This window comes from Pan paniscus, chromosome 13 (genome assembly GCF_029289425.2).
Source record: "Pan paniscus chromosome 13, NHGRI_mPanPan1-v2.0_pri, whole genome shotgun sequence".
In the NCBI taxonomy this organism is placed as follows: Eukaryota; Metazoa; Chordata; class Mammalia; order Primates; family Hominidae; genus Pan; species Pan paniscus.
This window is the reverse complement of record NC_073262.2, coordinates 84,137,415-84,153,288: the sequence shown is the minus strand read 5'-3', so window position 1 is coordinate 84,153,288 and position 15,874 is coordinate 84,137,415. Positions and strand designations below refer to the sequence as shown.

At 36.0% G+C, this 15,874-nt stretch overlaps 1 protein-coding gene across 2 annotated transcripts in view; it reads right to left on the bottom strand.

Moving 5' to 3' along the window:
* ITGA4 (integrin subunit alpha 4) overlaps positions 1-15,874 on the bottom strand; it is an 82,719-nt gene that overhangs the window by 35,254 nt on the left and 31,591 nt on the right. For both annotated transcript variants that reach the window (XR_010109400.1, XM_003823539.7), the window contains exons 11-15: positions 11,514-11,608; positions 10,116-10,206; positions 9,517-9,562; positions 8,999-9,153; positions 6,152-6,306 (exon numbers count right to left, since the gene is read on the bottom strand). Coding sequence is in view for 1 of the 2 variants with exons in the window: in XM_003823539.7 (XP_003823587.3) it covers positions 6,152-6,306; positions 8,999-9,153; positions 9,517-9,562; positions 10,116-10,206; positions 11,514-11,608 (542 nt within the window). In the remaining variant the exon portion in view is untranslated. The remainder of the gene's footprint in view (positions 1-6,151; positions 6,307-8,998; positions 9,154-9,516; positions 9,563-10,115; positions 10,207-11,513; positions 11,609-15,874) is intronic.

Sequence of the window (15,874 nt, the reverse complement as noted above, 5' to 3'; positions counted from 1 at the left end):
ATTTTTGTATAAGTTGTAAGGAAGGGATCCAGTTTCAGCTTTCTACATATGGCTAGCCAGTTCTTATACACCAACAACAGACAAACAGGGAGCCAAATCATGAGTGAACTCCCATTCACAATTGCTTCAAAGAGAATAAAATACCTAGGAATCCAACTTACAAGGGATGTGAAGCACCTCTTCAAGGAGAACTACAAACCACTGCTCAAGGAAATAAAAGAGGATACAAACAAATGGAAGAACATTCCTTGCTCATGGGTAGGAAGAATCAATATCGTGAAAATGGCCATACTGCCCAAGGTAATTTACAGATTCAATGCCATCCCCATCAAGCTACCAATGACTTTCTTCACAGAATTGGAAAAAACTACTTCAAAGTTCATATGGAAGTGTGCTATTGTTAAAAAATTTCTTCTTTGGGGTAAATGACATTTCATTAAACTATGTGCATGTATCGCTCAACAATATAAGCAAATGAAATAAAAAAATACAAAAAAATATATTTACTAATCAAATACACATTTGTTTTCCTGAAACTACTATGGAAAAAAGATGAGTTTTAGAAGTCACCTAAAGATTTACATAACAAAATAAACCCATATTTCAGAATTCTAAAATTCAGAAATTTGAGAAATCAAAGAAAAGAATTAACTAATCTACCCAGGTAGATTGATGTCATGATTTTAATAAAACATGCGAAGGCCACTGAATTCACTGGCTCTCAGAATATCTCTGGGGACAGGCATTCTTCGTTCAGCAACTAAGCCAGTATTTCTAGTTTTATTGGAAATACAGACAAACAGGAAATCTTATTGCTTCTTTTGTTATCCCAATGTAGCATCCTTCTTCTCTTCTCAAATATCAGTGGATATTTTGATGCAGAGATCCATCAAGTTCAACCAAGAGATATCATCTGTCAAAATTTCAAGGGAAGTTTCACTACCATGGCTGCTCTAACATGTCTAAAAACTGCTTCAAGTTACAGTTTGGGTTTCCCTAAATCAAAACTGCTTCAAAATGATCCCTTGCCCTAAGAAATCTCTACAATTTGATGAAGTTGTATATTTAAATAAAGCAAAAACAAAGATTTTCATATACTTACATAAATGGGGAAACATCTTTTCATAGAGGAAAAAGCAATGTCTAATAGAAGACGATTTCAATAGATAGAACACTAAAAGATATAAATGAAATTAACCATTTCCTTTATATTACAGAAATATCATTCTAACTCATTAGCAAAATCTAATAATTGTATAGCTCTGGTGGCAAAAATTAAAGCTTGGCATAATTATAATCAACTAAAATACAAAGGTTTTTTTAAAGCAAAAAAAAAAAAGACAATTTCTTCCTTCTTTCTTATTTTATGAGGAACAAATTTTGACCAGTTAAGCAAAGTAATCCTGTGTGATACTCTTTTAATTATGATTAGACTTAAGAAAACTGATTCCCCTACTAACCAGATAAATGAAAACATAGCCTCAGAAAAATAACATGCCAGAACAAAAATCTACATGCCAGTGATATAGATCCTTATTAGACTATTAAAAATGCACCTCTAGTCCAAGAAGATCTAGCATAAAACTAAAGAATTGTGATTAAAAGAGAATAATTTTTTAAACATAAGTTTTATATAAACTTAAGATCTGGAGTCTTTTTGACAGCCGAATTCCCCACCATCAAAGAACGCATGGATTTTGTAAGTAAATTTAAAGGCTTTCATTTGCATAAGGTAATCAAAGTATTGTCAGCAAAAATAAAAGCAAAATTCAATCTTTTCCTCACTTTTAGGTCTCCAAGGGCTTTTGTATTTTATAATATCTATGCCATCTTTGCAGCTCAATCCCTTTAATAGTCAATTCCAACAATTTGCTGATTGTCCTGGGATCTCCAATTCAAATTTCTTTCCTGGTCCCTCACTGTCTTGGTGTGCCCCCTCCCCTCCTTAGCCTGCTTCAACTTCACAACTAAAAATATAACCATTCCCTTGTACATTCCCTCCTGCTGCATGCTCCTTGCTTGCTTCACTCTCTTGACCAAACCACAACCCTGGTTAATTGTAACTCTTCATCTACTCCTGCAAGATTGAATGTGACTGGGAAAAAAAACACAAGTACACAGGCTACACTCAGTTTATGACAATAAGTGCAAGTGGTCCCAAACACCATCTGACAACCATCCTGTATTTTGTTACTCTCACATTCTCCTAGAAGACTATTTCACATCTTCCCAAACTCCAAATGCCACTTCCTCCATCCCTACTCCAGTTGATGAGTTTGCTTCTTAGTTCACTGAGATTATTAAAGCAATCAGATGAGAACTTCTATAGTCCCCATCACCACATCTACCCAGCATCTGCAAGCACATACTCAGATGAATCATGCACATGCCTATCTAGAACCAACCCTTTCACTTGTACATTTAATCCTTCCGTTTTTGCCTTCAAGAATTTAGTTCCAACTCTTCTCCCCTGTCACATATATCCCAAGTTTTTCACTCTATTGCACCATGCCTATCAGCATAAAAACATGCTAGTACTTCTCCTGTCTTAAAAGACAAAACCCCAGAAAACTCTTCACTCCAGTTCAGCTACTGACCCCCAGCTCCATTTCTTTGGTCACCTTTGGGGCAAAACTTTTTGAAAGAATAACCTATAACGCTTCCGATTCCTTTCCTTCCCCCCGTTCCCCCACTAATGTCTGAAATGCTGTTGTCACCACCACCAACAGCCTCTGCATTATAAATCCAATGTTGAGTTTTCAGCCCTCATCTTATTTGATCAAGCTGCAGTATAGAAAACATCATCATGCTTTCCCCTTTTTTCACTTCACTTCCAGGATGCCACACTGTTGATTTTCTTCCTTTCTTACTGATTGGACCTTCTTATCTCCTCTGTGGGCCTCTTTTTGCCAACCTCTTCATGTTGTAGCGGCCCAGAGTACAGACGGTGGCCCTCTTCTGATCTCAGCCATCTTAATATGGCTTTAAATACCATCCATATGCCAAAGATATATTAAGTTACCTTTCCTGTTCTCTGCCTGTCCTCAACTCAAGATGAGTATGTACAAAGCCTTAGTTGATATTTACATTTAAAATAGGTCTCTCTAGCTAAGCAGGCCCACGACTGAACTCTAGAATTTTCCACTCAAAAGGTGTTCTCCTGCAATATTGTCTCAGTTGATAAAAACTACATTTCCAAGTGGCTCAGGCTAAAGACCCTGGAGTCATCACAGAGCCTCTTTCTCAGATGCCAGACATCCAGTCTCTCAGCAAATTGTAAACTGGATGTCAGCAAATTGACTTCAACTACTTCTTACCATATCCACTGCCACCACTTTTGTTGGAACCATCTCTCACCTGTGTTACCACAGTAGCCTCTTCTCCATGTGTCGACTCTTGATCTCCTACTCTATTCACAACACAGCAGCTAGAGTGTTCCTTTGTATACGTATGTTAGATCATGTGGCTTCTCTGCCAAAATGCTGTTATAGATCCCCCTTTCTCTCAGAGAAAAAGCCACAGGTTCTATATAATCTCTCCTTCCAGCATTCTTCCCTTTGCTTACATTTCTAGCCATCCTTGCCTCCCCATTGTTCTTTAAAATAACCAGGTACATTCTTGAGGCCTTTTGACTCAGCTTTTCTCGCTGGAATACTCCTCCTGAACCAGCTGTTCTCAAAGTATGGGTCCTCTGGGAACTTTGCAGAAATGCACATTCTCAGCCCTTACTGCAGACCTACTAAATCAGGGATTCTAGATGGGGGCCAGCAATTTGTGTTTTCAGAAGCCCTACAGGTGTTGTTGCTATTACACCCTAAAACTAAGAACAACTGCCCTAGATATCTACATGGGTAACTTCCTCACTTTCTTCACGTCTTTGCTCAGATGTCACTTTCTGAATGAAGCCTACTCTGAGTATCCTATTTAAAATTCTCCACTTCACTTCCTTCTGCAGCACTGCACATTTCTGTACTCTGCCCTCCTTTTTCCTTTATCACCTGTATCTTCCAAAATACTATAAAATGTATATTTTTATCATATTATTTTTTTCTCACCCCAGTAGACTATAAGCTCCATGAGGGTAGTGATCTTTTTATGTCTTATTCACTGGAATATACAGAATTTGACACAATGAGGGTACTCAATAAATACCTATCAAATTAATGGAGTGAATGGCCAGTAGGGACATCTACACAAGTAAAGCATGTCCAACCAACAGACAGGCAGGGAGTCCTCTGACAAGTGGGGGTTGTGGGCCCCAGTACATAATTAACAAGTGTCACTTCATTTCATTGTAAGGAATGCAGAGATAAAATAGATACATATTTTAACACTTCCACTCCTGGTACCATGGTACCAGATGCGTTTTATGGAACACAGGAGCAACCCAGGCATCCCAACCGCTATGCGTCTTCTTTTCTAGGAAGATGGAAGAATTCAGGTTGCTGTCTTATGATTTTAGACTGTAGAAACTTAAGAGTGTTAATGTTTCCTAATGTAGCCTAATGCCTTGGGCTATTACCCTGGTGGAGGTGGGAAAGTACAATCATTACATTCCTATACCTTCTTAAGTAACAGCTACAGCTCCTTGACAGAACTCAAGTTCAGGGTAGCTGCAACTGTGGTTCTTATCTTCTGTGTGGGTTTGTTACAAAGGAGAGGGTTGGAGTAACTTTTTGCCTTTCTATATACGAGTTTTAAAAGTGTTCCAAACACAAGCAAGGTAACTTAGGAAGAGAAAAAGATACTGAAGGAAACGAGCATTTCTTAAAAAGTCCCTGCCATGTACAATCCCAGCAGTAAGTGCTATCATTTAATATTTGCAATATGGTACAAAGGCAATGGCTGAATCCTGCTACCATCAAAACCATGGTAACACTACAAATATACATGCAACACAACACTTACCTCTGCTAATCATTTCTGCTACAAATTTACTCCGAAAAAGCTGTACAATTTTGATGATCCCTTATTTATAGGAACGATGCTAAGAAACACAGGACTAAATAAACCAGATCACTTTTACAAATTTAACACAATGTGTTTCTTTGTGAACATCTAATGTTGGCCCTTTTATTGCCTTTAAAATGATTTCAATATTTGTCTCTACAATTGACTAAGGTAAGTAAAACGACATCTATGAAGCATGAAAAAAAGAACCTCTTTAATTCCTACCATATAAATGATGGTTACATTAATGTTCTATACTTTTGGCTCTGAACCATCTAATAGGTTTATTCTAGTACAACAATAAAAACTGTTAAGGGAAATGAGGAAATAGCATGGGGATTATTGCTCTTAGCATTTAATAGCGTATTGGAGTCTTGATGCTTGCTTGCATTTGCTTGGAATAAGTATCTAAGGGAAAATTAAGCCCTAAGCTGAAGCTACTATTTGAAATCTCAGAAAGGGCTCCTGGGAATAGTTTGGTTTTTTGTGACAATAGATTTTCTGATGAAGTACACCGTTCCCTAATGAAAAAGACCTGGCACAGCTTCATATGATAAAATTTGACCAATGTGAGGAGTGCGATGATCAGTTTGGGAATGAGTGTTTTAATAAAAGAAACATGAAATCGGCTGTGCTTTGGCAGGACATACCCCAAACCATCATGAGAGCTATCGTCCTGGCCCACAGATGATCCCCACCATGCTACAACTGTGTGAGTTCCCACTGACATCACTGACAAAGCTGGCACGGAAACAAAGACATAATCCAAAAGCAGTCATGTTGGATTCTGCTTCGCTGGAGTCGTATGAAAAACAAACTAACTTCCCCGCCTCCCCCGACCCACCCCAAAAAACGTACCATGGAATAGATTTGAGGCTCAGTTGAGCTACTGAAGATGTATATTTCTAGGCAAGTAGATAAAGAGGGATAGGAGAAATGAAATTTTAGAAAGGAAAAGGCAAGTGTTTTCAAATGATGAGGTCAAATGTGATAAATGTGAAAAAGGATGATACAATAAGAGGACTCTGAATTACTTGGGTTGAGATTGTCTCATACCTTAACTGGAGCAACAGGTCATAGTTCAGGAGGGGTAACAGTTGCTTTTATCTACATTTTATAAAAAGATACCAATACAATAAGTTGCTCTCTATCAACAATGTTGAAGTTCACATATTCATTAATAAAAAATAGCTTACATTACCCGCATAAATGCTTGATGTGTTCTACAGTTAGCTTCTCTGCTGGACACTTGTATGCTTCCTGTAATCACGTCAGAAGTTCCATTAGAAGAAAAATAGAATCTTGGTGGAGACTCTGCCTTTCTGTTCACATCCAAACTCATGTTATAAAACAAAACTGCAAAAATATAGAGAATTGCAATTAATCTAATTACTGAAATACATGTATTGTTATTTTTGAAGTGATAATAGTTAAAGTTATATGGACTACTGGAAATAATATCTGGAATTCTCTTTATTAAACAGCTTTTTAAAGACTAACCTGAAATATGAAAGAGGGAACAATTAAAAATACAAATTTTAAAAATTGCTTTTATAAAGATTTATGAACTTTCCTCTAGGTTTCTATTAACAACATTAAAATCTTTAGTTATTTGCTTAATCTTTATATAAAAATTTCAAAAATATAAAAATTGTTGCTAATAAAAGTCTTGCATAATGTTTCATATTCCTTTTTTTCTCAGAACATTGACTAAGGAAGTATAGACACAGCACTTTGCTCGAATGTCACTTGGAATAATTCTATCTTACGTGGTTATATGACTAATTTTATATATGACTTTTTTATATTTTAGATTTGTTTCTGATTTGAAGGCTTTTTTTTATACATGAAGTGAACACATGATTAAGTCAAATCTATATATACGGTTTTCTTAAAAATGTCATCTTTCCAGTCTTATGCCCTGATTATCTGTCCTTCCTCTGTATGTTATTGGTTTCTAGTTTGACCTTCCAGTGTTAATTTGTGCAATTTTTAAAAAATTCTCTCAATAAATATTCTAGCAGTTTGGCAGGGTTTATTTCAAATCTGAAATAGTAAATATTCATCTGCTCATGAAGATCTCCAAATTTGAAAGAAAAAAAAAAAAGGAAAAAAGAAAAAATTAACAAAAACGTCCAAGCCAGATCTTACCAAGAAAGTGAGAACCATTTCATGAATCTAAATGAGTTCTTTGCCATGCAAGCTAAATCTAATAGTCTGCTGAGGTGTCACTCACTACATAGAGGCAATAATTCATAAGTGATAGTTTAAAGAATTTATGCAATTCTTGACATGTTCGTTTGTATTTTAGGAGTAACTTACACTTCTAGAAGAATTTTACCTACTTTTTTCAAGGAGACATAAGCATAACATCTATATTACTCTTTACACATTTCAAATAAATCCTTCAATCATCTTTTTAGTTGGAAAATAATGAAGTCCAAGCCAACTGGATTTCAAAATTATAATAACTGAGATTCAATACCTCAGAGAAATAGCACTGCAATTGATATAGCTGTCTACAAGTTCATTGCCCTGAGTTCAGAAAAAAAGTAAATGAAAAAGGTGAAAAATAATCCACTATTAGTAAGAGTTAAAATGTCCTGGTTTTATTAAACATGCTTGCCATGTGAATTATTTCTCCTGGAAGTCATTTTATGATAATTATAAGGTATGCTTCTCCAATAATGTGATGATTATTTATGTGTTTCATATGTTTGTCTTCAACTATTTTTAAAAATATCTGGTCACAATGGAATTGTTAGTAGAGGAAACACTAGTTTTATGTAAAAGGAAAGAGCCTCATCTACTCAATGTGTGTCTTTCAGATTATCCTTCAGCTTGTCTGTGTTAATGTGTAATTTACTCTGTGGTCAGGCTCTCAAATTGCCATTTTCCAATCAATAACTAGATGAAGGCTTGTCCACCCTCTTATTACTGTAGCTCTGGCCATGACTTTTCCAGGACACTATTAAAAATGAGTCTGATCTAAAGTAGAGATGCCAGGCTCATTGTGTACCTTTCAGGTACAGGCTCATTGTGTACCTAATGCATACTAAGACCTCTATTACATATCCATGGCATTATTTAATAAGTATGTGGGCCCTTCACGATGTTTAGATAACAGCAGCCTGCAGGGTCATGAATACAGTAAACTCTTGACAGGTCCTAATAGGGGATCATAAACGTTGTGAATTATTAATCTCTAAATGATATGCCCAGATATGCTCTTCTCCTACCACAGGCTCATTTCACTAGTAGTTATTCTTATATTAGCCTAAATAAAACATAATTAGGAACATTAATCTGCTAGCAAAAATACTTATAAAGTCATATATACATGATTTGGGATTCCCCACCACAATTTTGGATGAGCTATATCAATGATACTTTCTCCAGAGCAGATAATTGAGAGTTGTCTATACATAGGGACATAGGTGACGGTTCTTAGGAGCTTGTAGTCGCAGTAAATTATTAACAAGCGTATTCTTTATAGAAATCAGAATCAAGTCTAGCTTCTTCAATTTTTTTAATATTTATTTTTATGGTTATTATTTTTTTGAGACAGGGTCTCATTCCATTGCCCAGGCTGGAATGCAGTGGTGTGATGACAGCTTGCTGTAGCCTGGACCTCCTGGGCTGAAGCCTCAGCCTCCTCAAGTGCTGGGATTATAGACATGAGCTACCATGCCTGGCTTTCCTCAATTATTGACATTGGATAAAATGTCAATTTTATCCAATGTCAAGAAGAAAGAGATTTCACAGGTTAAGCTCAGTTGGTTTACCTTAAACTAATATAGCAAGTGATACTATGTCCTTTGCTTCTCATAATCTCTAAACAACTACAGCCTTCTAATGTGCCCAACTCATTGGTTAGAACAACGCAAGAATCTGGAAGATGGAGAGGAAAAGCATGCATCAGGTAGCTTCTCTCCCCCGCTCTAAAGAAGATCTCCGTGGTGAAAACCGGTGAGGGCTCCAAGCAGGACTGTGGGATTAATGAATGAACCGCACCCCATCAAGCATTAATATTGTAGGGCATACCCACCAATGTAACCTGGAACTTCCTTGCCCTTATATGAGAAACAAAGTGTTAGATCCATGCACACAGAAGGCCATCCATTTTCAACACAGTCAAATTTCGTTCTATTTACTGACTCAGGGTGGCTTAAAGAAGCGTCAACAATTACTACAGGTCTTGTCCTGAGAAGGAAATAAAAGTAGCAATGTTAATTGCAGAATTATTTTTCCTTAAGAGAAATGCATTTGTTTTTTCAGTTTACATTCACCAAGTAATTTCATGAGTCTTATTATGTGTGTACATACTAATTACATTTCTGTGCACAGGGCAAAATAACTTTTTATTTAAATGTCTAAAAATATTGACTTTGATGATTTAATTATATCTCTGTAAGGTGAAAAAAATACCCTAAAATTCAATAATTAAGCTTCAGAATACCAAAAGAGCATCATGAGGTCACTACCACTGCTGATTTTAAACACCGCCTCCCATCATTTTACAATTAAACCAAATTGCAATTAAGCAGTGAAATATATCAGTCTTACCTTAGCAAGACAGCAGAATCAGACCGAAAAGCACCAACTGCTACATCTGGAGGATAAAAAACAACACAGATTAATGATCATCATTAGTCAAAGAGAATTACTTTTCAGCCATAAATACTTAACTACGTATCACCTTTGACTACCTAAAACACTATTTATAGAAAATTAGAGAATATATGCTAACATCTTATGATTCTTTCCACTTTTCTCTCAATCTATTCATGTACAACATTCATCCCATTATGATATATCATAAACTTTATGACAAAAACAAGTTTACTAAAAATTCAATTTTTGGACTAGAAACATTCACTCAAATTTTTCTAAATAAAAGTTTTCTTTCTTTTCCTCATATATTTGATTTTCATGAGTGCTTTCATGTTTTCAAAAACACAGACTATAACATTGTGTAACTAGCACTGTTAAGCTGAGGAATTAGTTGATCATTTTAGGAATGAATTAAGGAGAACTTTAAAAATGAAGAAAAAAATTATCAGTAAGATGAAGTCTTTCATACCAGTTTTATGTACTTCACTATAAAGCAGTATCTATGATAGAGCTTATTCCAATTTATAAATTATGATAAACTAATTACTCACCTACATAGCCATTATTATCTGCATCAATTTGTCCTGATATAGACTGTCCAAACATACTTAACGATTTGCTGATCTGAAGTCCTTCAATTCTCTGAAAAATAGGAAAGTTGAGAGGGAAGTAGTTTTTGAATACTAATATACCAGAGAAGCAATGATTTAGCTAAATAATGAGCTTTCCCAGGCATGCCTTGGCACATCTACTAACAAAGCTGCATTTTATTTAAATCAAATACTTCCAAGGGTGACAAAATTTTTCCAGCTTGAAATGAACAGGTGACATTTGTGACTAAAAAAATTTACTTTGTGAGCAAAGGGAAAATTATGCTGTACAGATTTTCTGAAATAGTCCTGACTCCCTCTCAAGTCTTTTTAGAGATGGGGGTCTCACTATGGCACCTGGGCTGGCCTTGAACTCCTGGGTTCAAGCAGTCTTCCCAGCTCAGCCTCCTGAGTAGCTGAGATTACAGGTGTGTACCACCATGTCTGGCCTCCTTAGGTCTCTTCAGGCTCTCTATTTACTTCCTTGCCCAACATGAATAACTAAATAAGAATTTGTAAAACAAGATGTCTATAATCACTTAGTGGAGCCTATGACTGAGGCTTTTGATAAAAGCTGACTTTTTAACAAGAACAACCCTAGCCAGATATGTACTTTCTATTCCACATATCTAATTTCATGTTCACATACAGGTTTATAAATATTAAGCTGATATTCGTACTAAGAAAATTAGTATTTTTTTACTGGACAAATACATTTCTTTTATGTCAATTACAGAGAACCATTTGCTCATTTTTGCCCAATCAAAAATAACTGTGCCAGCTAATATTTCCATGCAAATATCAAGGGAAAAACTTTTCTTCTCTGCATATGAATGTCATTTTTTTTCTAGGCACTGAAATGCCATGATTTTTCAACATACAAAAGTGAAGTCAGAGTAAGATCCTGAGATATTATTAAAGTGCTATCATCTTACTACTCAACAGTGAAAAAAACCCAGAGAATCATATGTGTGTTTGATCACCCTGTGCAATCTTCACAAAATATGGGGCTCTAGCCACAAGGCCAAGACACAGTTAATCAAATCCAAATGGGCATATTTTAGAATCATATGGATATTACCTCAGAATACAATTTAGTGAAATACAAAGAGAAATCTTTAATGGGCTACAGACAAGCTAGGGTGGAAATGAACTACAACTCTTATTTATGGAGAAAGGGAGTTTGAAGAGTTATTAATCCTTTAAAATAAGATCATTTGCCACTATAAGTAAACGGTGAAATAAAGTGTTAAGTATTTGAATGAGAAAATTAAGAAAAATAAGTCCACATAAACCCTGGAAGTTTTAAGGATATGCATTATAACCAATGCTTCTTTTGGAAATAGAATAGTACCTTACCTGTGAGAAGGTTGACGAGATCCCATCTGCACGGCCATTGTAAATATAAATAGCACCTTGTAAGTCATCTTCTTGTGGAGCTCCGATAGCAACATCTATCCAATAATTTAAACAATGGAAAAATAAATTCTTGATACAAAGAATGCAACTTCGAAAACTAACCTTATGAACCTTAATTCATATCACATAAGAAAACTCTCTTTTATGAAAAATAACAGTCTTCTCAGACAGAAAAAAAAATAAAATACTATCATCATCATATACAGGATTGCACACAATAGTTTGCACATGGAAGAAAACAGAGTGGAAGCATCTGAGAGGCAGTGTAACAAAATGATTAGAGCGTGGGCTCTACAGCCAGACCACTGGGGTCTGATCCGAGCTCTGCCACTGGGCACTGCCACACTAGGCTGGGCCCATTTCTTAATCTGTGTTTCAATTCCCTCACCTATATAATGGGATCATAATAAAAACCACTCTCAGCATAAAGGGATATAACTTATGTAAAGTGCTTAGAGCAGTGCCTCGCATGTAATAACCTCATAATCTGTGAATATTTGATCATAAGAATTTTTATTTTGGGAGTCTAGACTTACCTTATTTGCAAAATGACTTTTAAATTAATTCCTATTCCAATGAAAATGATTAAGGTATCTGTTAGAGATATCTGCACACACAGACACACAGGATTTCAGAAAAAGGATTTGTTCTGTAAAATAATGATTATATCACCTTTCTGTATTATTGATAATTATGTCAGACTATGATACCAAGGGAAAAAAGATCTGATCAACTAATATAAGAAAACCTGAGTAAATGACATGGTTGCTTAGGTGTTATAAATATATAGCACAAAGGAGAAAAATAATATTCTACAGTTGCAAGAGCATTTCATTATTTTACCAAGTATTGTCTATTTATGCATATATTTACTTATATGCAATGGTTTATTTAATAGAAACCTAAAGTAGTTTGTCTTCATGATATTACTTATTACCATCAAATCAAAAATCATTTTATCAACTATAGTGGTAATTTTTGGCTACTATTTCAATGAGGATAAAAATATCTTTGATATATAACTCCATGCTAAACAATGTAAAATTTTAAAAATGCAAAAGCTTTTCTATTTTCAGTTAAAAAGAAATGGTAGACACCTATATTTACTTTGTTTAGACATACTAAGGCTAGCCTCTTTTGACTTATACAAAGTTTTTCAAACTTTCATATACAAATATGCCCACTCATTTATTCATTCATCGGACAGTTAGTGAGCACCTACTATATTCCAGGCAATTGCCAGGAGCTGGCAAAACAGGTCAGTATCACAATAGGAAACTCATTGTCTAGTGGGGAGGAATGGCAAGTAAGAATAGACTAATAACACAGCATATGAGGAGGAAGTGGTGGAAATTAGAAAAAGCTTCTCATAGAAGATGATGCCCAAGATGAGATTAAAGTATCCATAGGTCATAGACAGGTGAAGAAAAGGGGAAATGCAATTTAGAGGCAGGGAAAAGCCTGTGCAAGGGCAGGGAAGCAACAGGCAGCATGGCACACGTGAAGAATGGCAATTGGTTTGGAATAACTGGAGTCAGATTTGTGCAGAATATATACATACAGGAGCAGAGGAGCAGGAATGGTAAGGAAGAGAAAGAGGAGGAGGAGGAGAAGACGGATGTGAGAAGGAGGAGTGGGGAAAAGTAGTTTATAGGCATTGAAGGGAAGACAGCAATTTATTTAATCAGGGCTGGGTTTATACTTCCACCACTGTGGTTAAATCTCTAGAATTTCCTATATATTGATTCTTCATAACACATGAAAAAAATAACAAGCCTTGGTAGTGAAGTGGTTGATGTAATTCTTACAGTACCTGTTATTAGCAAGAGTGATCTAGATTAAGGCAAATATTTAGGAAAAATACAGATGAGTCTTTTCAGCCAAAATATTAAAAAGGCCCAGATAAATTTTTTTCCATACAGAGGACACTTGGGTGTATTCAATCTCTGGCTATCACATATATAGATTCAGACTCTTCCTGGATTACGCTTGGATCTGTTACATAATAAAGTTCTAGCTATCATTATTCAAATGAGAAAGATATGTTTTGAAATATATACAATAAATGTTTTCCAAGCCTATGCAACTTAATATGGGACACAATATACAGAACATAGGTATTTAATGATTGCTTTTACTTCTTATCTGAACATTTTATTTCATTCTTTTAGTATAAATCAAAATTATTAGTATGTCAGCCAACACTTACACTATGTTTACAATGTAGGTACTGTGATATGGACTTTGTGCAGATTTACCCAAGTAACTCTCACAACCACCATATTAAATAAATACTCTGACTCCAACTTTACAGATGAGGAAACTGAGGCACAAGGTATAACCTGCCCAAGGTGACAGAGCCAGGATGTTGTGGACCTGGGATTTAAACCCTGCAGCCTGGTCCCAGATCCTGTGCTATTCCCATGCTCTATAGACTCATTAACAACAGAGGTCATACCCCCACATTTCCCTTCCTAATACCAATTCCTGTTCTGTGTCAAGGAGGTTCTCTCTCTCTCTCTCACACATACACACACAGACACACACACACACACACACACACACACACACACACACACACGAATACTATTCAGCCATAAAAAAAAAAATGAAATCATGTATTCTGCAGCAACAGGGATGGAACTGGTGGGGGATGTCATTATCTTAAATGAAACAAGCCAGGCACAGAAAGTAAAATAACACATGCTCTTACTCATAAATCAGTGCTTTAAAAATGTGTTCACATGGATGTATAAAGTAGAATTAAAGGAGACCACCCCTCATATTGACTTATGCCCAATTTCTGCCTCCAAAGAAAGAAAAAGTAAAAACTAAAAGGCAGAAATGAAATCCACAAGCAGACAGCCTGGCCCCACACTCTGGGCCTGGTAGTTATAGATCGACCCCGACCTAATCGGTTATGTTATCTATAGATTACAGACATTGTATAGAAAAGCACTGTGAAAATCCCTATCCTGTTTTGTTCCGATCTAATTACCGGTGCATGCAGCCCCCAGTCACGTACCCCCTCTTGCTCAATCAATCACGACCCTCTCACGCGCACCCCCTTAGAGTTGTGAGCCCTTAAAAGGGACAGAATTGCTCACTTGGGGAGCTCGGCTCTTGAGACAGGAGTCTTGCCGATGCCCCCCACCAAATAAACCCCTTCCTTCTTTAACTCGGCGTCCGAAGAGTTTTGTCTGTGGCTCGTCCTGCTACATTTTGATAGACAATGAAGACTCAGAAGGGAAAGAGGTTGTGTGGGGTGGATGATGAGAAATTACTTAATGGGTAAAAATGTATGTTATTTGGATGATGGATATCCACAAGCTCTGACTTGATCGCTATGTAATCGATGCATGTAACAAAATTTCACTTGTACCCTATAAACAAATAAAACAGAAGTGCTCACTTAATGATTTGACGATATATTAATATTTCAGGTGCACACAAAATAATAGTACAGCTTGTAATTTACAATTGTAGAACTTGTTATGGTTCTGCTCTAAAAATATTCAAACATATAGTCTAAAAGTCAGATAATAAGGCTCAAGATGAAAAAAGAAACTAAACCGATAAATAGTGGTCAAGTCTATTTTACATATGAAATAAAAAATGTGATCTGCTGTTGGTCATGTCAGGTACATTAGTCTGTCTGACCAATTTTTTCATGCTTTTGATGAGTTTTACACTAAATTTTTGCCAAATCAATTGGTCATCTTTTTAGAAAATGGCTTGTGTTGCTTTTCTAAGGACACAGGAAATAGAGTCTGATTTTTTTTTCCATTTGAGAACAACTGAAAAGTGATATGACAAATGCCAAGATAACTTAGGTTTGCTACGCAAAGTACCACAAAAATTTGCATAATAAAAAGACATTAAGTGTGATTTGCATCCAATGTTGGAGTCTCTTTCTTCATAATCCTACACTTCTTGCCATGAACACAAAGTATCTTTACCCATCCACCCCAGAAAAATAAAATAAGAGAAGATGGGGCAAAGTAATAAAGAAACACATAAAGAAAAATAACTTGTAAATTCCTGCTGCCTCATGCAGGCAGACATGGTGGAATGGAATAAAAGACCTCAGCCAAGAACTAGGACACACTGGCCCTGTTTCCACATCAGCAATGGTCTTGCTAATATCTAAAATATAGAAAACGCCTACTCATGGGCAAAATAGAAGATAAAATTAGAACTGGAGGGCTGGGTGCAGTGGCTCATGCCTGTAATCCCAGCACTTTTGGAGGCCAAGGCGGGCAGATCACAAGGTCAGGAGATAGAGACCATCCTGGTTAACA